Raw genomic sequence first — 24,072 nt, 5'->3', positions numbered from 1 at the left:
CCACCGATGGAGGAAACAGAAGTGTGAGCGCTAACTAAACTAGCATCAGCAGCCAAGTACTGCCTGTGTGTTCTGGACACTTCCACCCCGTCAGAGCGCTGCCCCGGGGTGGAAGTAGCTGGAACATGCACAAGCGCACCGTTCAGTTAGACGTGAAATCCAGCGATGCCGGCGCCCCCATAGCTCACCTGGTTGAGCGGGCAACTCATGAACAGGGGCTATCGTTCCCTGGCACGGTGTTTGTGAGTTCGACTCCGGCTCACGACAGTTTGCTGCAAGGTCTCTCCCCTTTCCTGTCTTACTCTCTCACTGTCCTGACTAACAAAAGGCAAAAACGCCAGAAAAAAAAACATCCAGCGATGCGTAGTGTTCTAACAATACACTAGTTATTCTAACAACTATAAACAATAAATATTAACAACTAATGATCCTTCCAGCATCAAGCCCTCCTTGTATCTCGACCTCCGTCTTGACAATCCGACAGCCTAAAAGAAGGTTTTACATTTAGTGTCGGATTGTCGAGTCACGACTGTATATATATATTCCTTCAGCCCTTATTGTTAAGTATATGGAAGCATAGCGATGTGTAAAAATGTGAGCTAACTGGTGTCCAAAAGACAGAAGCCATAAGGGCTGAGGGAGAGCTTAACAAATGTATGAGCCCACCACCCAATGTCAGGTTTATGCCCTAAATTAGCAGCATTGGTAATTAAGAAAATTATTTCTTATGTTTCTGTACTGGTTAATACACCAGCATGTAGCAGCTCTTTAACCAAAATGATGTTTTTAATGCCAAAACACAATTATTATTGTTATCCATGACTTTTCAGATTTACTGTTTTAGCAAAGCACATTATTAGTTCTTGATTAGGATGTCAAATTATAGTTAATTATTTGCATCCTTGAACAGAAAAATGAGTTTTAGTGGCTGAATGTTGATTCATTTCTGACTTCTCAGAGAAGCCCAGTGGCTCAGATGTGGGTATAAAAAGGTGAATTCAGTTTGACATTCCTCATTCCTGTTCAGAAACCAAAACGTGGAGAGCTGAGTGTGAATTAAAGCGCTTCATGATGCTGGAGGGTCTATAAATGTATAGATATATACAGTGCTGAACAAATTAGACAGGTGGTTTGTATATAAACATGACAAAAGTGGAAAAATTGCTTTGACTTCCAGCCAATGAGGGGTATTTTTTTTTAAGCACTTTTGGGATTCCGTACCAGAGCAACACGTCGATGCAGATCAGGCAGTGAATCGCTATCTGATGTCAGGAAGCTGACGCAGAGAAATTAGAGTCTTGTAAATGAAGAACGGCAGTGACTCATTTGTCCTGCAGGAAAGTAAGAATGAAGTCAAAACAGAGAACTAAGAGTGATTCTGCAGTTATTTCATTCATCAGCTAATCCGATCCAGATAAGAGACGCCACCTCGCTCAAGTTTTTTCTGACAATCTCCTCTTTCCAATAATGGAACCCATCTGCTGTGCTGTTAGCGCGATGTGTGAGCCATGCAGATGTCTGAAAACAGCGCTTTAAAAAGTAAGACGTACCAAACCGGCGTTTGATTTTTAAACACCGCACTCTGTTCCCCGAGTGCTCCGCTATTGATGAACGAGATGAGCATAAATTGCTTCAGCTCAAAAGGCATAAACATTTTAAGCGAGCATCTTTTCTCGTCAATTTTTCACCAGGCAGGTAGATCTGGAAAAAAAAAAACGCCGACTGCTGCTTAGGGGTTGGAATTAGAGGCAGTAAAGCGTCTGGCCGGATGGGACGCTGCAGCCACCGGGGCGCTGTGACGGAGGAAGACTGTGATCAATCACATCTGAAATCCATCGTATCTTTAAACGACGCTATTCGGTTCCAGACGTGGCTGAATGTCAGTAACCTATGCGGCCTCAGAGACCGACAGACATTCCTCAGCGTGTCACAGTGCTAAAGGCTAAAAAATAATGGATGCAAGCCGCTATTTTTCACACATCAGCTGCTGTGTTTTGTATGGACGGCGTCTACTTTTGCAAATAAACACACACCTGCACACGCCGCTCCGATATGACGGCTGGAGTTTATCTCGGCTTTGTATAAATGGTTTCCGCTGCGAACATACACCATTTTCACGCTGATACGATGGCTATAGTTTATCATATACGAACGCTATCAGCTGAGAAAACACACACACACACACACACACATCACCGACAACGACTTCCACACACATTTCCACAATGACGCTACGGTTTATCATACCTATATATGTGTATGAATACTGTGTCAGAAGACTTTTGCTTTCCCTAAAGGCTGCGTAGGATGAATAATATCGCGCCCGCTGCCAGAGCACATACTTTTCCCTCCCTTGCACACATTTACGTCGGAGTGCAATCTGTCATCTGTGCACCCACGGGCTGGCAGGTACGTACACAGACATAAGCAAACCTGAACATAAGCCGTTTTTGCTGACGCGCGTTGCACGCTGCGACCGCGGCTTGTTAGCGGCTAATTGCGGCCGATTCGATGGACGTGATTTTGTCGACGTGCCTTGCAGCGGTTCACACTCGGGTGCAATACGTTGGTGCTTGTGGGAAAGTCAAAAATAGATGTTAAAAAAGCCTTTACGGTGGCTGGCGCTCATGTGCACAATCCAGTGAGTTGATAGTGTTTCCTAACAACATTAATTAGTCCTATTAGCGGACACACAAAGATGCAAGTGGAAATTACTTATCAATCTATAAATAGACGTCAAAACCAATTAGTTCTCGGGAAGATTTCTTATCTATTAAAGTCTTATTAAAGCAGGTTAGCAGCTCTGTCAAGCAGGCGCTTTTCCTGCACTGTGATTGAGAGAGATCGAATCAAGATGGGTTCAGTTTGATCATTTTCCCACCAGAAGACACAAAAGTGGCCGAAGAAGAGAGTTTTTTTATCTTTGAGCAGCTTGTAGTCTGTGAAGATTCTCAGTCATCCAGGTCACGGTCGGTCTCGTAGTTTAATCGTAACAACTGGACACACAAACGTTAACGGCTCCTCAAGGATAGAAGTATGTGGAACTCCCAACTAGTCAGTCAGAGCTGATGAAGCCTCTTGGATGAGAGGTGGAACGTCTTCGAGGACCTCAAGCAAGTCCGGTTGCAACGATTAAACTACGAGAACAAGCAGCTTATAGTTACAGAGATAAACAATCTTTGGTTTACCTCAAAAAATACGCAGCTGAAAGTGTGTTTTATTTTCAACAGTGATGCAAAACGCACTATTGTAAATGTAAAACAGCAGCCGAACTACGATTAGCATGAAGTATATACAGGAAAACAACTGAATCCAAAGCAGTTTCTGGGTGTGTTTACAGTTTTTCTCTACAATACAAAGTCCTGCTCCTCTGTGGAAACAACACAAACCACGACTAGAACTAGAAAGAACTCAAAGATGTCCTTTGTGCAGCATCACACAACTGTAATGATGTAAATCATAGCAGAAGAAAAACAGAAGCTGCACATCTTTAATTACCGATTATGCAAAAATTGACCTGGAATCATTATGTTCAGCATTTTTCAGGTGTTAACTTGATTTTTAAAAAGAAGGGTGACTTTCTTTATTATAAATATCCTCCTACTTACATGTTAAATCTGTAATTAAACATATTCAGACAATTTTTTGGGGTAAATTCTTGTTTAAAAAGCAAAATTAAACTAATTCAATGCCAAAAATCAATAAAAGGGGAAAACGTCCAAAACAAGAGGAGGACTCCTGACAGCAGGATGTTCTACGACACCCAGTTAGATGTTTTTTACCCACAATCCTCTGCTCAGTGACACCACGGTATCTCCTGCGAGCACCAACAGAAAGCTCAGCCTGCAGTTCATCCTAGTTCAGCCCAAAAGTCCCTGAAGTTTTGTCACTGTTGGTAACAGTTGAGGCTTCACGGTCGCACAGAGGTACAGATTTTTTTTCATTTTCTTTTTACAGAATCTGGTGAGATTAAACTCTTTAATGGCAATATTTTAAAGACGACATGCAGGATAAGGTGATTCTGAGGAGATTCCCAAACAAACGTCACGTCACAGATGAGTAGTTTCTGGACCATCTTGATAAAGTGGTAATTTTGGCAGTTTTTTAAATGATTACACGTCTTTCAAACCTGCTGCTGGGCTTTGTTCCTGTATTGTTCAGCTGTGAACCACAGTCACGTTGATTTATGTGGTTTTTTCCGGTAGCCTTCCTGTGAGCCTGTGCGGTTTCTCCCCGGACGCTCCGACTTCCTCCCACGTGCCAAAGACACACACGGCAGGTTAACCGCTGATTCTAAATTGGCTGTAATTGTAGTTTTCCCCGCGACGGACCGGTAAACCGTCCCACCGTCAGCTGGGAAAGGCTTGAGTGTCCCGCTATCCTCTACAGGGCAACATAAGTATAGCTAATGGACGGACTTTTCTGCTGAGATCTGAGGATGCAGCAGCACAACACGCTTTATAATAGAGTCCTCTGGGTGCAAAGCGGCATCGCTGCTCAGACACAGACAAATAGAAAAATGCATAGTTGATAGTACCTGGGACCGGTACCTGGACGGGAAAATGGTTTCTATTTTATCTTATTTGAAGAGCTACTCCCACTACACCACACACACACAAAAAGCTGCTTTTTATCTTAATGTTACCTGCAAATAATCCGCTTCTGGCTCAAACATGGAGTTGTTTTCCAACTATCTAACAGCTTCTTTGTCCATCGCAGCAATTAAAGGTGGTTTTATAACTGCTAGGAAATAAAGGGCAGCCATGAAAGTAAGATCCAGTTTAACAGATTTTTTCACGTGCGGGATCGTACAGTACGTGAGAGTTTGCTAGCGCGTCGCCCGTTTTAACGGTGCCGCGTAAGTGGACCATCAAGCGTTTATCTCAGCAAGCTGCAGAGTCCATTATTCAACCGGGTGTCACGTCTGCAGAATGGGGGTCAAGTCCAGTTCTTTTGTGAGCGTGCATGTGTGTGTGTTAGCAATTTAGAATGAGTTTAGCATGGAAGCACTCAGGACTTTGTAATACGTGTGTGTGTCTGAGTCCATCGGTTTCACTGCACAAACACACACTTGGCTTTTGTAGGAAGCTGCCATTTGCGGCGGATCCAGCCCGAGTCCATTCCCCGGGCTGACATCAGTTACTAATCGCCTCTTTTCTCTTGTCATAGACTGAGATCCCCGGGGGCGCAGTATATTGTCTGGAAAGAAGATGTGTCCTTTTGCTGTCTCAGTGTGGAGGTTCATCATTTATTTCCCGACTTTTTAGATAGAGTCAAGTAGACGTGGAGGGAGGGAGGGACGGCGGTGGGTAATTTAAAGTCTTACAAAAGCTGCGGGTCAGGGCAGCCCCATAATTCCCTAATGAGATGTGTGTCAGCGGCGCGAACCCGTTTCTCCTGAAGAGAGAACGCGACAAAAAATGTTGAAAATCTAACGATTTGGTGTGCAACAATCTTATCGTTTCTTTTCTCCTCCTTGTCGGTTTTGCCGAAATAGGTCAGAATCTATTGAGAAGTTTATAGAGTAGAACGACTGCGGAGAAGTCAACGGCCAAGGCTGGGTTCGATAAAGGCGGGTAAAACATCAGTGAGGTGATGTTCCTCTGAGGGGATGTAAACCCCGTCCAGCTGGTTCGCAGTCAAACTGAATTTAGCTTCATTTCTTCTTTAATTAAAGTGATGAAATATTTAATTCTTGCATGCATTTTTAGACAACACGCATGGTGCAGCCCGGTAGAAACCATCGTCCACGTCACCTTCAAACGCAACCACTTCTTCATCCTCCTGCAAGGCCACGTCTACACACCGATCGGCCACAAAACAGCCGACGTGTAGAGCATTCATCATGTCATTACGGCGCAATGTTCTGCTGGGAAACCTTGAGTCCTGGCCTTCACGTGGACGTTACTTTGACGTGTAGGGTCTAACTAAACAGGCGTTCCAGACCACCCCTCCCCCAGTGGAAATGGTTTTATCCAACGTATAGCTTCCCCCCAGCAGGGCAGTGGGTCCTACCCCACTTCAAACTTGATCGAGCCACCCAACATCTTCAGAGGTCTGCACAGGGTGGTTTTAATGTTGACGTATTTCAGCAGCGTGAACAAAAAAAAATGTTCCACAGAAATGCAAACTTCCAGAAAGTACAACTCGTGATGTCTAATTTAAAGTTCAGTTCTAATTTTGGGTTTCGAATAATAAGTCTTCAGGTACAGAGGTGTAGGTAACTTTAAAAAAAAAGCAGACAGGGGTTTTTTATTAGAGAGAAAACTGAATCCAAAGCGATAGCTACCATGACAGGCGCTGAGTGGATTGTCTTTGAGCCCAGAACAGTGTGGGTGGAGATATTTGTGAAGCGTCAAATTTCATTCGGGCGAGATATTACCGCATATCTCCGTTTTAATCACCCACCTATGTTTCATTTGTCGAAGCCAAACACATAATTTATAACCTACAAAGTTGCACTAATTATTTAACCTTTTTTTTTTTCCTCTCTAATATCGGAGGTGGCTGGCTGGCTGCCGGCTCGACTCTCGAAAAAATTCCGGCATAATTGTTTGCTCTGCGGTGAGATGCAATCAATTACGCCAACCTGCTCCCACTATCAAAAGAATGTGGAGCAGTTTTTCATTTCTCTGCCCTGAATTTTCTGATTTTTTATTTTTCTCGTAATTGGGGGGGAAACTGTCTGCAGCTGCAGATATCTTTGCAAATACCAGAATTATTGACAGTGCATCAAAACGGCGCCGGACAGAAATTCCAAAAACATCTCAGAGGAAAATGAGAGGTCGATGCAGTGGATGGATCGGTGATATTTGTTGTAAAGGTGTGAGCACAAGACGGCATGCAACGATGGCACAAATGCACAAAATGACCAAATACACAAGGGGAGCGTTCACCAAGAGCATCTCACACATAATGTCACGTGTTAGCCATTTTAAAAGTCTCATTTACACCCGAGCATTCTGTTAGCATACCGCCGCCGCACTTAAACGCTGCAATACATCTTCAATCCGTTGCATAAGATACAGAAGAATATCAACTAATGATATGGCGGGGGATGCAAGATGTAAGTGCATAAGTGAGGACTTGTAAAATGGCTTGCATTGAGATGCTCAAAGGAATAAGATGAAAAAAAAAAAAGCCTAAATTTCAACCACTTAGTGACACAGATCTGGCTGCTAAATGGCAGCGAGAGCAGCTTAAAAAAAAAACCTCTTGGTGGGGTTTTCTCAGCCGCTAAAAGCCGGAGAGAAAATTACATGTGTGCCACAGAGATTAAAAAAATATTAGGTGTTTCACTCGCTCCAAGAAAACGGATGTGTAGCTCCCAAAACATCTTTACGTGTCGCTTAGGACGGCACATTTCCGCGGCTCTCTTTTAAACAATGTTGGGATTTGTAACCACAGCAATTACCAGGTTGTGGGCGCACACTGTCAGCACATTATTACCGCTGAAAGGTGCGCAGCATGTGTGCCGTCCCAAGCTGGAAGAATTTAAAAATGAGATATCTTTGCTTCAAACAGCTCCTCAAGATGGCACATAATCTGAACAGACTGGTTTTTTTTTAAAAGGTTTTTGAGGGGCATGTGTGAGAAAATACTTTAATTATCCTGGGAATAACACATCCGTTTTCCAGTCGTAAGATGCATTTGGAAAACTGCTAAAGAAAAGAAAATAAAAACACTGAGTGAGAGTCACAGTGAGGAACGGAGTGGATGCGTTCATGTCTAGAAGTAAACATACAATACCCCACGCTCAGAGTTCTCCACGTGTGAATCTCTCTATCGGAGCAAGGGCAAGGCAGGTACAGGACGGGACAGGAAGGGGTGGAGCCAAAGACAGGAAACAGGAAGATAGATAGAGACATAAAAGGGTGTGAGACTCGAGTCAGAGAGGTTGCGGTGTATAAAAATAAAAAATAAATTTAAAAAAGACATCTGAAACTTTTCCCCCCATTCCCTCACATTTCTGTTGACACAGAGCAAAAAAACAAGAAGCTGTAACTTCACGCTGCTGCTGCTCTTGTTGTTTTCTGTACACATGCTGGATATTTTGTTCTCACTGAATTCATGCACTTTTATCATTCTCTGGCACAGATGTTGTAGCTGTCTGATACCGATAATGAAACGAAGCATCCATTCACTCTGGCTGTCGTTTTTATTATTATTATTTAATCCATTAACATGAATTTCGGCTGACAAACCTGGACAACAGCGAGCGTGAACGATAGGCTGAGCTTGATTCTTATCTGTTTAGGCAGCCGTGAAAGGATCAGACCTGCCCCCACATGGGTTGAAAAGCAGACTTTGTGTTTCGCAGCACGGTGTGCCGGCGCGTGGACTTCAAAAGGGGAGGCGGGCTGTCAAGTGGTGTATTAAGATAGAAGGATTTATCAAGGTGACAAGTTTCAAACATGGACTGGAACAGGCAGAAATCCCAGAGTTTCATGAGTGGCATGAGCAATTTGTCAGAGCGGGTGAACACTTTACAAAGACAACAGGAATACAGAAAACATTCCCTCAAAGAGCCGCTCAGAGTGGACACGAGGCCACGTTCAGAAAATCAATTTCTACCTCTTTGTCTTGTGAACACATTCTGTCATCGCCGGTTGAAACTCTGACGTGTCAACGGATGTGTTTGCTGTTACGAGCAGAGCCGACTCCGGAGAGGAAACAGCGGCGTTAATTCTCCCAAATTTATCACCAAAACGCTGAGAACGCCTCGAGTCGCTACGAGCGCTCCAATTAAAGCTGTTTTCTGCTTAGCAAAGTGACACTTTGGTTTTTTCCGCCTTCTCAGGCGGAGAACTTTGCAACGCTTATTTTGACTGATTTTCTTTATTCCCTCGGAACAATTGGGATAAAATATTCATTTGCTCGTTTATTTAGGAGAGTATCAGGAAAAGGGGGGAAGGGGGGGGGATGTAAGAGGATGTTTATGGAGAAAAATATCAAATGCGACCAGAGATGTTTGCTTGTGTTGGTTACTGCTGAGATGATAAGAGGAGGAGAGTGACTGGTAAGCTGGGATGGATCGGCCTGAGTGCAGAGAAGCGATGGATGTTCGACTCGAGGCGACGACGACTCGTGAAAAAGCGTGAAGGGTTTGTATGTTTCAGGGTTAGACTTTGCATTCAATCGAACGACACAATTCCTTCTTTTCTCATCACAAACACATGCATTCTTGTAAAAATCCCTCCTAGAACCCTGTTAATACTGCATATAGCACAAGAAAAAAAACCTAAACAAACCCCTTACACTGATTGCAGGAATGAGTTCTAACATACAGTGAAATCTGTTTAAGAACTCAGCTTTGCAAAACCGAGAGCAATCACCGAGTTTCACGTGATTGCATCGACAATAACAGCATCCTCTCCTTGTAGTTTTGTGCATCCTATAATCCTCACGTCACCGGATGAATCTCAGACTTGGAAGTTAAGGTCTCCTTTATTGTACAGGAAGATCTGAGCTGTCTGAGGGAAGATGTAGTGTTTTCACAACATACACGAGGTAAACTCTTCCAAGTCCTCCCATATTCTGTCTCATGCACCGATGAAATGCGCCAGCCACTTCTGATGGAGGCTATAAAGGCAAAGTATGTTCTAATTTAACGATCTGTAGCCGGTGATGCTACCGAGTCTGTTATCAAAATCTTGAATTACGATTTTAAAAGGAGTCATTCCACCTCAACTCAACAAATCATTTTTTGTGTTTGATTTTTGTTTGGGGCTGCAAGGTGGCGCAGTTGGTAGCACTGTTGCCTCGCAGCAAGAAGGTCGCCGGTTCGCGTCCCGATGAGGACACCTGGGATCTTTCTGTGTGGAGTCTCCATGTTCTCTCCGTGCAGCGTGGGTTCTCTCCGGGTTCTCCGGCTTCCTCCCACAAAAACATGTTGAGGTTAATTGGTGATTGTAAATTGTCCTTAGGTGTGAATGTGAGTGTGCTTGGTTGTCTGTCTCTAAGTGTAGCCCTGTGATAGACTGGTTACCTGTCCAGGTGAACCTGCCTTCACCCTAAGTCGGCCGCGACCCCAGTGAGGATTAAGCGGCGTATAGATAATGGATGGACGGATGGATTTTTGTTCTCTGCATACATTTGTTATTTGGTAAAACGTGTAAAATATTTGGTCGAAGGTGTCGCAACTTTTTGAGTGAAAAACGATTTTTGCATCGTTTTCTTCGCAACAAATCTGTTGGAGCAATTTTCCACAGATTGACGCGAAGAAAACGATGCACAAAACGGACACGAGCAAGAATTTTTAGCTTAAAAACTGATGCAACCCACATGCAGCACTTTAAAAGAACAATAGTCGAACGGAAGATGCTCACTCGTTGTGCATTCGGTGAATTGAGGCGGAACAAGTCGAGCTACTCGGTGACCTTCTCGTACGACCAAACATCACGACCGCTCAAGTGCAAAAGGGTTCAAACACGACGACAACCTGATCATCACGGCCACCGTCCAAGCCCCACGCGTCCCTATGTTTATGTGAAACTTTCTTTTTCTGATTAAAAAAAAAAAATCCCTCCAAGAAAACGTTCCGTCCTTGTTCCTCTTGTGATTTCAAGGCAAACCATCTGTGGCAAATCTACCTTTTATCACTACTTATGCCATCTCAAGCTAAAGTGGCCTTCTCTCTTCAGCGGCTGGGATTCGCGCTGGGGGAGGGAGAAATTAAGGTGCATTCATGTATAATCATGGAGACGCGCTGCAGATTAACTCCATCCATTAGGGACTTGAAATGAAGTGCTGCCATCAAGGACGCTGAAGAGTCCGAGACGGGATGGAAATGTTTTTTTGTTTTTTTTTTTCGCTCGGCGTTCGGGGAGGCCAAGAGCAGCATGTCTGGTGTTTGCGGATCCATCTGGACGTCTCGCTCAGTCTGTCTACGTGGCCATGTGTGAAACAATCCCCTATCAATAATGGCTTCAGAAGCCCCGAGCAGGAGCAAACACACACTCGCACGGCTCCGGTGTTTGATTTCCAGCCGCGCAGACGAGCTCGCGTCCACAAAGGCGAACAAAACAATCGCCGCTTGGCAGGAGGAGACGTACATGTATACACAACACACCAACTCTTGTTCTGTCTCACACACATGCTAGCTGCTATTGCTAAATATGCAACGTTAGAGACCAATATTTAAAGATTTGTGCACACACCGGATTGATGGCTGTGTCTTTACATGCAGGTTTGTTTGCTTCTTTGCTGTCTCAGTGCATCCTGCATCATCTGTCTGTCATTTGCGACATAACGCTGACACTCACTCGTCCACAGCAGCTGTACCTGTGTAGGTACGTCTTCAGCTGTGTGTCCTTGTTGTGTATTTGTGTTTCTAATCTGTCGTCCAGCAGCACTTATAGCCAGAAAACGCCTCAGACTTCATCCACGATCTCTACATAACATCATATTTGTCTCACGACTGCAATGAGGCTCGGCAAAATCACTTTCCTGTCCAACTAAACTGCCTTCTCAAGTAGGTTTTGAGGTATTTTCTGTTCGTAATAAAAAAGATGCTTCTAATTAGGGATGCACGATATATTGGCGACCGATATCGGTATCGGCCGATATTAGTGTTTTTTCCGATATATATCGGTATCGGTCTGATGAACAAATTTAGCCGACGTGAAAAACCGATGATGGTCTAACATCAGCGCCTTCGTCTCTACATTTGATATTGCTGCTATTTCACAGATGTTTTTACTTTTGGACTTAAATACGTTAAAATATGTTTTACTTTTGTTACGTAACAGAGAAGACTGTGTGGTCTAATTTGGGCTTCTTTTAAATAGTTTTCACGTTCTCACAGTGCTGACTTATACTCATAGATAGAAATTGAATATCGACATCGGTGATATCGGTTATCGGCGATATCAGAAATCTTAATATCGGATGTCGGTATCGGCCGGAAATTTTAATATCGTGCTTCATTATTTTTAATCAATGCATCCTGGCCTTGTAGTTCAGGAATTCTACGGCTTCACTGTTGCTCCCGTTCAGCCGACCAATCGTACGCTAGATGGGGCGGGACTTGTCAGCTTTGTAGCCCAGAAAATGGACGAGAGGCTTCAAACGTGTAGTAAAAAGGTCATATTTAATCCAGACAGTGACATTTTTCTAAACTCTTTTGGTGTCTAACCTTAACTGTGAACGTGTCTAACAAAGTGTGATATTGTTGTGGACCTAACCGAGTAGTGTTTGTGCAAGAAAGGAAAGAAAAACGAAACGTAATTCTGACACTGATGGTCTTTCGTCCATCGTAGGACGCCAACATCTTTATCTTCTAGAGTCCAGCCTCTGATTTTACGCCTCCTGACTCGGACTTGGTCACTTTTGCAAACTTTCCCACCACGTCACAGGTCACAAATTATATTAAATTACATTTCTTTCTAAACATCACTAAACCCTGTTCAGGACTTTGATGTTGCCATAGGTAGAAGGTTTCTCTGGGTCCTGGTATTCATTATAGACTTCTACACTATGACAAACAAATTCTCTGATAAGTTGACTTAGTTTTTGGTTCCAAATGCATGACAAATATCCCTCAAAATAATCTTCAAAAATAAAACCAATACCTGTCACTGAAACCAAATGGCCCGGGCTCCAAAAGACTCCAAAAGTCCTGAACAGGGTAAAGAATACGGTTTAGCTGCATCGGACCATACTTCTACGGAGACTCGGTTGCACAACTGACCAATTAGTTCCCTTTATTTCAACCTGTCATACAAGTATGGCGGCATCATGGACGGAACGACGGCCTTCCTGAGTTAAAATGATAAAGAACTCCTTCCTCACTTCTGTCTCTTTCCTGCAAGTCTTTATCTCATTCAGACTAAATGAAGTTCCTGGGATCTCGCAGAACTACACGTGTGCATCCTAGTCGGTGCAATAAATCCAACAAGACACGAATCAGATGAAATATAAATGTTAAAACCTACGGATAGCTCCGTATGGATGGACCGGAGCCGCTCATCTGTCGGGACCTTTTAACTACGCCGAGGTTTGGAGTTAATAATTCAAATCCTTCCTCACAAACAGCCAGAATACAGGAGCTAATGCGACGGGGCACTGAGGGGTTGTTTGTTTGTCCGCCTGCTTTCATTCATTTCTTTCACTCTGAGCTGTTTATATAATTTGTTTTTTACTTAAGCTATGATCCGGGTAGCCTCATCAAGCTTCAGGCTCCTTTTTAAGGCTGACCTGGACATGAGAGGCGTCTGAAAGCTTCACGTGGAAATAAAATAAAAAATAAAAAACACACACACACAAAACGGCTGGGTCAGGCTTTAAAACCGCTGAAAGGAAATAGGAGGTGAAAAAGTTTAAATAACGTTTTTCTTCTCTTTCTTTTTGAATCAATTTGGAAGAAATGTCACCTTTTCCCTCAATTACTCGGCTGAGCTTCGGCACCAACACTCAGAAAATCAGCCGCTGTTTAGGAAGCTTCAGGAACATTAATTATTCATCAACCTTTTTTTTTTTTTATGAAAAGTGTGTCTTCTGGTTGCCGGTGTGTTTGAGCCCTGCGGGGGCAACCTGGATGGAGAAACACCGAACGGCCATTAAGACTTCAGCCATGTCCGGCGTTATTACATTTACAACATCCCCATTTGGAACATGTGTAGCGGCGCTCTGAAAGATTAATCGGAGAGCCGTGCGTGTTCGCTTCCCGGCAAAGTTTTGTCACAGAATAATTTATGGGGTTTGAAAGGCATGTAAAACACTTTCGGTTTAAAGAGACACTTCTTTTTTTTTTTTTTATTTCCGCCACCGGGACGCCGGGGCTAAAGTGTGCGGGATGAAATATAGATGACCCTAGAAAGCGGCGTATGATACGTCTGTCTGAATCCGTTTGTCTGTGATCGGTTTAGCGATTAGTTTTCTTTTCTATATTTTCTTTCTATCCTTTCCTGATTCTTCTTCCTCCCCCATCGCATCTTCATACACGACTGCCTTTGACCTACGACCGCTAAGCCCGACTGGTTCGCTCGACGTCTTCAGCAGCATCTCAACTGCTTTCGTCTTTTCTTTCCTTTTCCGCTGCTTCATTGCACTTTTATTTTTTATTTTTTGCCAACACGCACCGACTTGAGGTGGTGTTTGCCCTCTAATTGGCTGTTTTATTTAAGGATATTATGCCCCGTTAGCCTGGTTAGCATCTGATTAGCATATCCACTTGACCCCAGGGTTAACCAGGGCTGCCTGCTTTTCAATTTTAATTTTATTTCTTTTCAAAAACCTCATACATTTCCTTCTTTTCCCGTTCTATTCCCTGCCTACACGCTCCTCTGAAGTCTCGGCGTGTACCTTCATCGTCTCATCTTTCCGATGGATTCTCGTCTTTCTTGTTGTTGGGGATACTCTCCGTTAGCCCGGGTCTGCCTCTGATTAGCATTGCCGGCTGACCTAACGCCCCGTACGACTCCCAAACCTCCTCTTCTCACTTGAAATGGATGTAGCGTTTTATTCAGACTAGCAATGAGGATTATTGTCCGTGCACGAGGCTTTATATGTGTCCGTCTGCACCGGGCTCAGGTGCTTTGTGGGTTTTCGAGATGGAAACGGCATTTTAATTGCACGGCGAGCGTGGCGATGTATACCAACATATAGCATGTAGTGTGTCACCATCCATAGAAGGAAGGAAGAAATAGATGTTATTTGATGCTCTAAATGTGCAGCCACATCTCTTAAATACAGCTAAACTGCACTGTCTTTTATAGGAAACTTGAATTTTGTGTAAAAAGAAATGTATTTTCTCAAAGACTGGGACATAGTTGGAAGAGTTTTCAGTTTAAAAGAGCCACAAGCTGCAAAGAAGACTTGACTTTGCACCACGTTTCGATTCTTGAGTTCTATTTTCACTCCTTTACAGTCGATTTTCTCTGTGCGTTTGGTTAGTTTTGGTAAAATCTCATGCTTTGGGTGACACTTCTACAATAAAAATAACATATTAGAACCCGGCACTAGCAGATTTTCTAATTGGAAATACTTGTAAATGCTGCTATTTAGTGATTACTCTTAATTTTTATTGTTCTATTTCATTTCCTATACAGAGAGTTAAGATTCTCTGGAGTCAAATTCCTTGTTTGCTTTTACAAACTTGGTCAATAAACTTGATTCTGAAAATTATGCAGCTGTAATAATCCAGCAAAATACAAACAACCGCCGCATTTTACTGGATTTTTACAGCGCTACGATTGTAATTTACTTGGAACAGTTTGTTACTGGGCTGCAAGGTAGCTTAGCATCGTTGCCTCGCAGCTAGAAGGTCGCCGGTTCGCGTCCCGGTGAGGACACCCGGGATCTTTCTGCATGTTCTCCCCGTGCAGCGTCCAGAAACATGTTGAGGTTAATTGGTGATTCTAAATTGTCCGTAATGTGAGTGTGCTTGGTTGTCTGTCTCTAAGTGTAGCCCTGTGATAGACTGGTTACCTGTCCAGGTGAACCTGCCTTCACCCTGAGTCAGCTGGGATAGACTCCAGAACCCCCATGACCCTAGTGAGGGTTAGTGTATAGATAATGGATGGATGGGTAGTTCCTGTACAGTTGATGTCTTCTCTAGAACACTACATTCACTGTTTAATACTTGCAGCCAGACTTTCCAATTTACAGTCTTGATATTGTAATCATTAGCTACCTGTCGAGTATGTTTTGTCTTTAAATATCTAAACTGGGAATTGCATGCATACACCATTTCACGCTGTGGTCTCAGTAAATCTCCTCCAAACAAGAACGAGTAGCAAAAGTCTGCATTCTTTACTTAAAAAAAAAAAAATCACGACAGTCCTGATCTTTGGAGGATTAACCACCATCATCAGTGCTTCTGAAGACAGCCCTGCACTTTCCAGTCTGTACTTATTCTGATGTTTGCTTCTGGAGAAAGAAAAAAAAAAACAGTAAAGTATTGGGATGTAAGGCCCGAGGCGATCAGACCAAGTAATCCTCGTGGCTTCCAGTAGCTTTCGGTTTGTGCTGTATGTAGTTACATGTTTAATTACTGACACGAGTGGCTGCTGTGTCATTAAATGAGCTATTTTTGCTGGTCACACTCTGCTAATTTTCATCAACTTCTCCAAACAAGACCGATTTCGAAGCCATTCGGCATCAAGTTTGTGTAAATGTTTTGCATGTGCGGAGTGGGAAACTGTCAAAAACCGTAACACAAGAAACCGAACAAACGTGAGGCCCCGCGAGCAAAAACAAATGGTGTAAGCCGAGTGGGGTAGAAAAGGAAGGGGATGGAGGGGAGATGGATGGAGCGATACAGAGAATCAGAGAAAGTAAAGGACAGAGAGGCAGGTGATGGTGGCAAAGCCGGTGTTCACACAGACACAGAAAGCTTTGTAGTTCTGCTAGAAATAAAAAACAGTTGACATGGGGTTTAGACACCTAACTCTGGGCACAACTATCACTACTATTTATTTTGCCTCTAAGGGTTAAAGGGGATTACCAGGTTTAATGTGTAATCCTGACCTTTTATTTTTGCCTGAAGGCATGAATAAAAGTTTGTGGCCTTCACAGTCCTAAATCTCTCCTGGGTGTTTTTTTTTTGTTGTTGACTAAATGAGAAACTTTTCATATTAAATGTTAACTTTAACATTTCCGCCTACATATCCACACGTGCTAATTTAAACGCTACGAGGACACAATTAATTTTGCATTAAAGATGTTAAATGCTGAATATTGGACAAGACGATTGGTGGCCTCCATCTCCTGCCAGTGGTGCTCTTGTTGCTGTCGTCTTTTTTTAAACAGATTTTTTGGTCTGTTCACCATCTGCTGTCACCAGAAACTATCAAAGCGTCCGACGGGTTTCGTGTGGAGGAGCAGCCCCCTGTTGCTGTTTCATGCCCCCCAAAAAAATGAAATCAGCAGCAACCGCGGACATTCAGATGGAGGCTACCAACCGTCCTGTCTGCAGGTTAAGAGAACGGCACTGGAGATAGAAAAATAAACAGTAAAAAATAAAAAATACATTGGCTTGGTTGTGCCGTCAGCCTTCGCTACCTACCTGCGTTTGAAGGTGAGAACGACTCCGAGGAGGATGATGATGAACATGAGGATGCCAGCGATGACTCCGGCCATCTTCACCGTGCTGTCCACCTGCTTCTCCGGCTCCATGGCGTCAGAGTCCTGCGTGGACGCACCTGCAAACACACACACATACACACACATACACAAACGCAGACACACACACACACACACACACACAGGTACGCACATAGTCACATCGGTAGGCAACCTCAAACAAATAGCCAAACCAATGATCACGCATGCAGCTGTTAATGCACACCGACGAAACACACACATGTTAGCTTTGAAGGAAAACCGGACAGTTAATCCCAAAGTGAAGATAAATTTAGCATTTCATCCACACGCAAAGAGCGTTAAAAATCATGCAGGGGTGGGAAGGAAAACATTAGCAACATGCTAAAGAACACAGTCAGCAACCAGGGTTAATTCAAATATGAAGGGTTTTGTTCAAAAATGAAATTTTTAAGGAAGGAAAACATCATTCACAGACAAATAGAAGAAAATAATTCAGACTCTACAGGTGTGATTTTTTTTGTTTGTTTTTTTGAGAATCTGTTGCCATATTTCATTTTGGAACAAAATGGTTAAACTCAGTGGACATTGTTAAAATGGAAAATGACAGTTTACGGTGAGGTGGTAAACATGATGTAAATATCGAGCGGGAGGGAAAAAAAAAAACAGCCCTGTAGCCAAAAAAATAGTTAGCACTGTTGTTGAAGTTACCAGTCTGCAAAGTCACAAAGAATTACTAGTAGAAAAGTTTATTCTTGTCTTTATAAATAAATAAATGCAGCATGAATATAAAGAAGAGCGCCAACCATTTCAAAGCCACAAGTATGTTTTTCTTTTCCCTTCCAGGTTGCAAACACTGAAACCCGCCCAAGGACAAACAATGCGCTAATGTGAAAGTCGCACAAAGACACCAAGGTTTCAAACTCCACGGATGCACATGGAGGCCCGGATCTGCTTCTCTTTATACACAATAATTAAATGCCATGACAAACGAACAAACGGTGGCGGGGCGGGAGGGGGGATAGAAAAGGAAACCTGGGGGAGGTAGGACACGAGGCTGTTGTGTCGTGTGGTGGATTGTGTAGGAGGACAATAACATGTTCACACAGGCTGGCACAGTATAGGCTCGTATGAAAGCTCTGAGCTTTGTTATGTCTCCGAGGGTTAATCACCTGTTTATGGAAACGTGCTTATGTATACCGTATACTTCTTAGGCGTCGATGAATTTTGAGCTACGGCTGCGTCTAGTCGACGGCGTGATGTGCTGAACAATGTGAGTTTTGTGCAGGAGCTTAAACAAAGAAGGTCCAGAGAGTTCAGCTAAACAGATGCAGGTTTCTATCTGCAGGTTGTTTGTCGTCCACTCCGCCACAAAAAGCAGGTTTGTTTGGACAAAATGTTTGTCAAACCGCCCGAGTGTTTTGTGTGTTATTTAGAAGTTAAAGAGTTTCTGGCTGATTCACGTGGAGGCCAAACGGTGACTGAACGAGAAAAGATATAACCAGTGAAGGAAACAGATGGTAGAAAGAGTTTGTGTTGTAAATCCAGTTTGCTGCTTGGTCTGATGATGCCTTACGTCACTTAAATGATCTCCAGGTTATCCGTTATTATGCTAAAAGACAGAATTTATACTGCACATGAAATATCTTGGATGCAGTTTGGGGTTCCAACAAGACAATGAAAGTGTTCATGAATTACTAAACGAGGTTAGAATTAAGGTTTTACATCGGTCTCCCCAAAGTCCCGACTTAAAGCCATCAAGAACCTGTGGACTGTGATGAAGAAACAAGTCAGAAAGATTGGAAATTTAGTTTGATTGCACCAGTTCTGTCAAGAGGAGGGTCAAAGATCCGACTAGAAGCTTGTGGACGGAAACCCAAAGCGTCCAGTTGAGGTGAAAATGATTTAAAGGGGCCGAAAACCAAATATTAGACCTTCCGTGCAGATTTCGTCAGATTTCTAAAACACCTTTAATGAATCTGTGAAAGAAGCAAAATGCATGATTGCTTTTGTGTGAGAAAGACGCATGTTTAAACGATTACACCAAAGGAAATGTAGAGTTATCGGAAACTCAAGACTGCACCGAAGACACACGTGGTCTGTGTGTATGTAAGTTTAGTTTGTGTTTTCTTGCATTGAAAACATCTGTGATTGGAATGCTAATGCAAGACTTTCTTTATGCACAGAACATCTGTTCCTCCACACATACACGGAAGAAACTCCGTGAACTCTCCGCCATAAAAGCCACAAAATCAGATGAGTAAAAGTTTCCTGCCCTGCGGCATTGACACCTGCGATCCCCGGGTTCGGTTCTAGCGGAGAACCTTTCGTGCATGTCATCTGCCTTCTTTCTTACCCGTTACAACAGACACTTTTATGCGAGGAGACAGGTGAGGGAAACGTAATTACTGCAGCCGCGACCTTATAAAGCGACCGGCGTGACCGGAAGACACGAGGCGAGCGCGCTCAGAACTGCCGCCGCGGTCACGGAGCGAAAAAAGAAGAAAAAAAAAAAATTACATTTTCATTGAATAGCTGCCAGCGGATAATAATTTCAAATGACACCCCGCAGGTCGCGCCGAAAGGGTCAAGTGTTTCTCAAACACCAGCTCGAGCCCGAGTTACCGCTTCAGACGCTGCTCCACCGGTCAGAAAGAAAACCTGGCCTCGGTGGGAGGATGAATGAAGGCAGTCGAAGGTCACAGATCGCCCAGAGAATGAAAGAGAAAGAAGCGACGGGTGGAGAGTAGAGACGTATACGATAACACGAAGTAAAGGAATGAATACACAGGAAACGGCGCGTGATTGAGAAAGTGGAAAAAAAAGTAGGAAGAGGGATGAAAGAAGGAACAATCGAAAGAAAAGACAAGACACCCCGAGATAAAAAAAAAAAACACAGAGCCGACGCTTGTTATAACCTTGATAGACAAAGACAGCCGATTAATAGAGTAATGCCGCTGCGTGGGAGTTCAGTTTAATCCCCCGTCTCCCTCATCTTCGCCCCCTCTGCAATAACAACACAAGGTTGGCAGTGGAATACACCGAGCTAACGGCTTAAGCACCTAACCTTGGCTCGCTCGGTAATGGCTGCCGCAGTCCTCCACGGCTGCTGTGACGGGATGTTCTTTTTTCTTTTTTCTTTTTTTAAAACAAAAAAAAGATCTGAATGCCTTCAATAGCACGCCGGCCTTTTGTGACCCGACAGCCTCCCCGTCGTGGAGTTGTATCGTCTTTAGGGAAAAATGAAAATTAAGAAAATGCATTTGTCACCGTCTGTCCTGCACCTTAATGCAAGAAAAAAAAGGGGAAACGTCTTTTCTCTCTGCATGTTTTCAATTGAAATCAGTCATCACCTCGACGTTTTAATGGAGCTGCTAAGTGCTGCACTTTCTCCACATATTCCCCGGTGCAAAAACGGGATTCTACGTTCAGATTGAATGTTTTGTTTTTCCCCCTTTCCCTTTTTTAAAGAAGAAAAATTTAGCTTTTAGTTAACTGCTCAGAAGCAGCCGCGATTATTTTGAAGCCGACGAAAGAACAACACAAAAAATAAACCTTTTTATTGATGTTCAACTGAATCCTGATTTAAATCCCGTCTTTTAGAAGAACGCCACTTGAACGCAGACAGGAACAGAAATCGAGGCGTGGAAAGTTAGGGTTAAAGCTCAGATTGTTTTCACAGTCGTTCAAGCATTTGTTGCAGAAAGGCAAAGCGAATGAAGAAAGTTTGGACATATTTAGACGTTGGAAAGTGATTTTAGGACCTTAAAGCCTGTGCAACACTTAACCTACAGTGTTCGGTGCCACTTGATTGTCATCTATAGAAAGTTGTACCATTAAATGAGGCGCATTAGCAAAAGATAAAACTGGAAGACCGCAATCCAGGTTAGATTTATTTAAATAAATAGCTATTTACACGACATACAGGTAGCACATGCCAATTAATCCACTTTTAGAGTTAAGTTAACACTATGATGGGTTAGATTTTAGCATTTGTTCACATCCTTTATGCATTTATGCTTAAGTAGGGATGTACCATGAAGTAATAAGTTGATGTCAAAATTCTCCAAACATGCTGGTACTGATTTGCTTTGTTTAGATGACCAACAGTGGAGATCCTGATTTCTCCAGAACTGGACGTATGGAGATGTTTAGCGTTTCAGTCAATAATCAGGGGACACAGACGGGCGAAAGTCAGAATGTAATCGGTGTCATTTTTGAAATAACCACATAAAAATACCTCAAATGTATTTAAGAAGCTGGATCTATAAACAGAATTCAAACTTGGCTAGTTCTTATGATTTCCATTCTTTTTGGGCACCAAAACATTTTTACAGTGTTGTTATTGTAATTTACTTAAATAGTTAATTGCTGTATAACTGACTCCAGCACGATGTGGTACAATAAGAGGTTTACTGTTTAATACTCTAACTACACTTTCGTCTACTTTACTGTATTTACTGTATATGTAGCTGTAGTATTTATTATTATTATTATAGTTAATAATAATAACATCACTGAAATTTCATTATTCTTAATACTTTGTTTATAAAAATAAATACATTTAAGTACTACTACTACGAATAATAATAATAGTTTTGTTGTTAGTAGTTGTAGTAAGTAGTTTATTATTTATATTATATTATAATATTTATATTATTTTTATTTTATTTTTTTCAACATTGCATCAAGAATCATAGAATTCTTGTTCCAGGTATTATTATTATTTGTTTATTTTTTATTTGTTTTTAAACATGGTATCAAGAACCACAGCATTCCAGTGGTATTGACGACCACATTCCTGGTATTACCACATCCCTGCCTTGCTAACACGCTGCACAAGTGCTGCGCGAGCTGTTCAGCACGGTGTCCTCATGCAGACTGTAAATACAACTTGCATATTCCAGCCCAACCCTCCACCCGGCCGCTGCTCATAACGACCTCTCCGGCTGCTTAAATGTTTACTCGACCACTTCAGTTTTAGACAATCAGGCCCGACGTGAAGGACTGCCGCGCGGCCGGCTATTTTTATCCCCATTAACGGCGTCAGAAAAGCGGCGGGGCAGGAACACTTCCTGGTCGCCCGTTGGCACCGCAATCAGCAGAGAGGTGTGGAAGCGCAAACTCCGGCTCGCCTGTGTCTGTCAAGCACATTACAGTTACATGAGAGCCTTGGGCAATCATGCAGGAGACGAGTTCACACATTTCCCTGTAGTCCGTGCCCCGGTAATCACCCCACAGGTGTATTAAACCTCAATTTCCCCCCTGAGCGATCCACAATACGTATCATCTGACACATTTCAGCGTGACCCCATTTGTTCACACTTGAGCGGCCCACGCGCTGATTGGGTTCAACAGTTCATGATGTAACAGCGGAGGAGCCCATCTGGCGACGGGTTCGGCTCCATTTAACACCGCGATTGGTCCGGCGTGGGCGCCGCTCGGCCAATCGGGCCGGCTCAGACGGGGGTGGTGGTGGGGGTTGTGTTCTGACCGGGGCAGAGAGGAAGGGCTCTAATGTTAGAAACAAGGGGTAAAAGTTGAGACGAGGCAAAACGGGATTGATTCACGACCGCTGCAAACACAATATGGAGGACGCCGCGGCCCCATCTATTGTCGGTACCGTCACCGTCGGCTAACAGGTGGCCCGTAAGTACGCACAATTCACGGATCCGTCTTGCTGCTGGTGCCGGCAGGTGTTTCAGGTATTATTTTCTTGGCACATATCAGGTCGATGGAAAAAGGAGCAGCGGAGGACGTCGCACCTAAACATGCATCTAATAGCATTCAGTATGATATCACCTCACAGGAGACGGTTTAAAATCAGATTATTTCTCTAGAAAATATACAGAATAAATGGTTCAAGCTGTTAACCACAACATTACTTTGTGAAATAAAACATCAAACTGTCACATTTCAAAGGTTGGAACTCAAATGAATGTAAACAGTTTCTGCATTTTTTATTTATTTATTTTTTTCTTCCTCCTTTAGTGATCAAAAAGTCTCCAAAATGACCCAAACATCGTTATCCTCGATGCGTCTCCAGATGAAAGGGTCTTTGTCCACTATTCCCTTTTTAAATTAAAATGACAGAAAATGTGTTTTTAAGATGTTGTTTTATGGTAGATTTTGCGGATGAGTCTGAACATCCTCCTTGTTTCCACGTTATTTGCGACGCTCATCTGGCGCACAGTCGAGGCAGGAATTCACCGTAGTGGCCATACCGCTCTTAAATTCTTCCCTTTATTCTGTAAAATCCTCCCCCTTGAGAAAGACATCCAGCATGAATGGAAGGCGTATAAGTGCTCCGACCGTCCCTGCGGACGCCTCCGACCGCTCGGCCTTCACCATGATCGGCCGTCACGCCGGGGGGATGCTGCGGGGACGGACAACAGAACAGCCACCGGTGGCTACGGGGGAATAAAGGAACACTTGTAGCTCGTAAATGCGGCGCAAAAGGACGCTGGCTGACGTAAGCGGGACAATTCATCACGATGTGCAGCTCCGGCGTCTCAGAATAGAAGTTCAGCCGTTTTTAACTTCACTGTGACGTCAATCCGATGAACGCACTCTGCATGAATCAGACTTTTAAGAAGCTTCTACGTTTTGATTTTATTATATAAAGCGCCGACATTCTTATTCATGTTTACTGTTGAGGTCACAGTCGGGGGTTTGACTGCACGACGTTTAGAGGAAGTCCTGATGTTTAGTCCGACATACAGGATGTGGACTAAAGGGATGCTGGACCTCCACCACTATGACCTCATTAATAATAAATATAAAGTTAAATCATATTCTCTTTGACATGCACAGCTGGATTGTTGGGGATCACATACTGGATATATTTTACACACAGATGTAGCAATAATTATATAGTAAACATTAGAAAAGTATTGTGAATTTAAAAGAAAATTATAATTCTGTTTTAAGACATGGCAACTGAATACTGTCCACATTAAAAAATAAAATAAAATAAAATAAAAACTCTTAAGACCTGAGCTTTGTTTGGTATGCATTTAAAAAAAAAAT

The 24,072-nt window shown here is 43.1% G+C and overlaps 1 protein-coding gene across 1 annotated transcript in view; it reads right to left on the bottom strand.

Annotated features, from left to right (window-relative positions):
• Positions 1 to 24,072, bottom strand: part of ptprt (protein tyrosine phosphatase receptor type T) — a gene marked incomplete at its 5' end in the record, with an annotated part of 345,648 nt that overhangs the window by 109,381 nt on the left and 212,195 nt on the right. The window contains 2 exons of the mRNA XM_008289688.1: positions 7,750 to 7,782; positions 17,009 to 17,144. Coding sequence (XP_008287910.1) covers positions 7,750 to 7,782; positions 17,009 to 17,144 — 169 coding nt within the window. The remainder of the gene's footprint in view (positions 1 to 7,749; positions 7,783 to 17,008; positions 17,145 to 24,072) is intronic.

This window comes from Stegastes partitus, unplaced genomic scaffold, assembly GCF_000690725.1.
Source record: "Stegastes partitus isolate 25-593 unplaced genomic scaffold, Stegastes_partitus-1.0.2 Scaffold632, whole genome shotgun sequence".
NCBI classification, from domain to species: Eukaryota; Metazoa; Chordata; class Actinopteri; family Pomacentridae; genus Stegastes; species Stegastes partitus.
The sequence above is the reverse complement of the archived record's forward strand: the minus strand, read 5'-3'. Positions and strand labels throughout refer to the sequence as shown.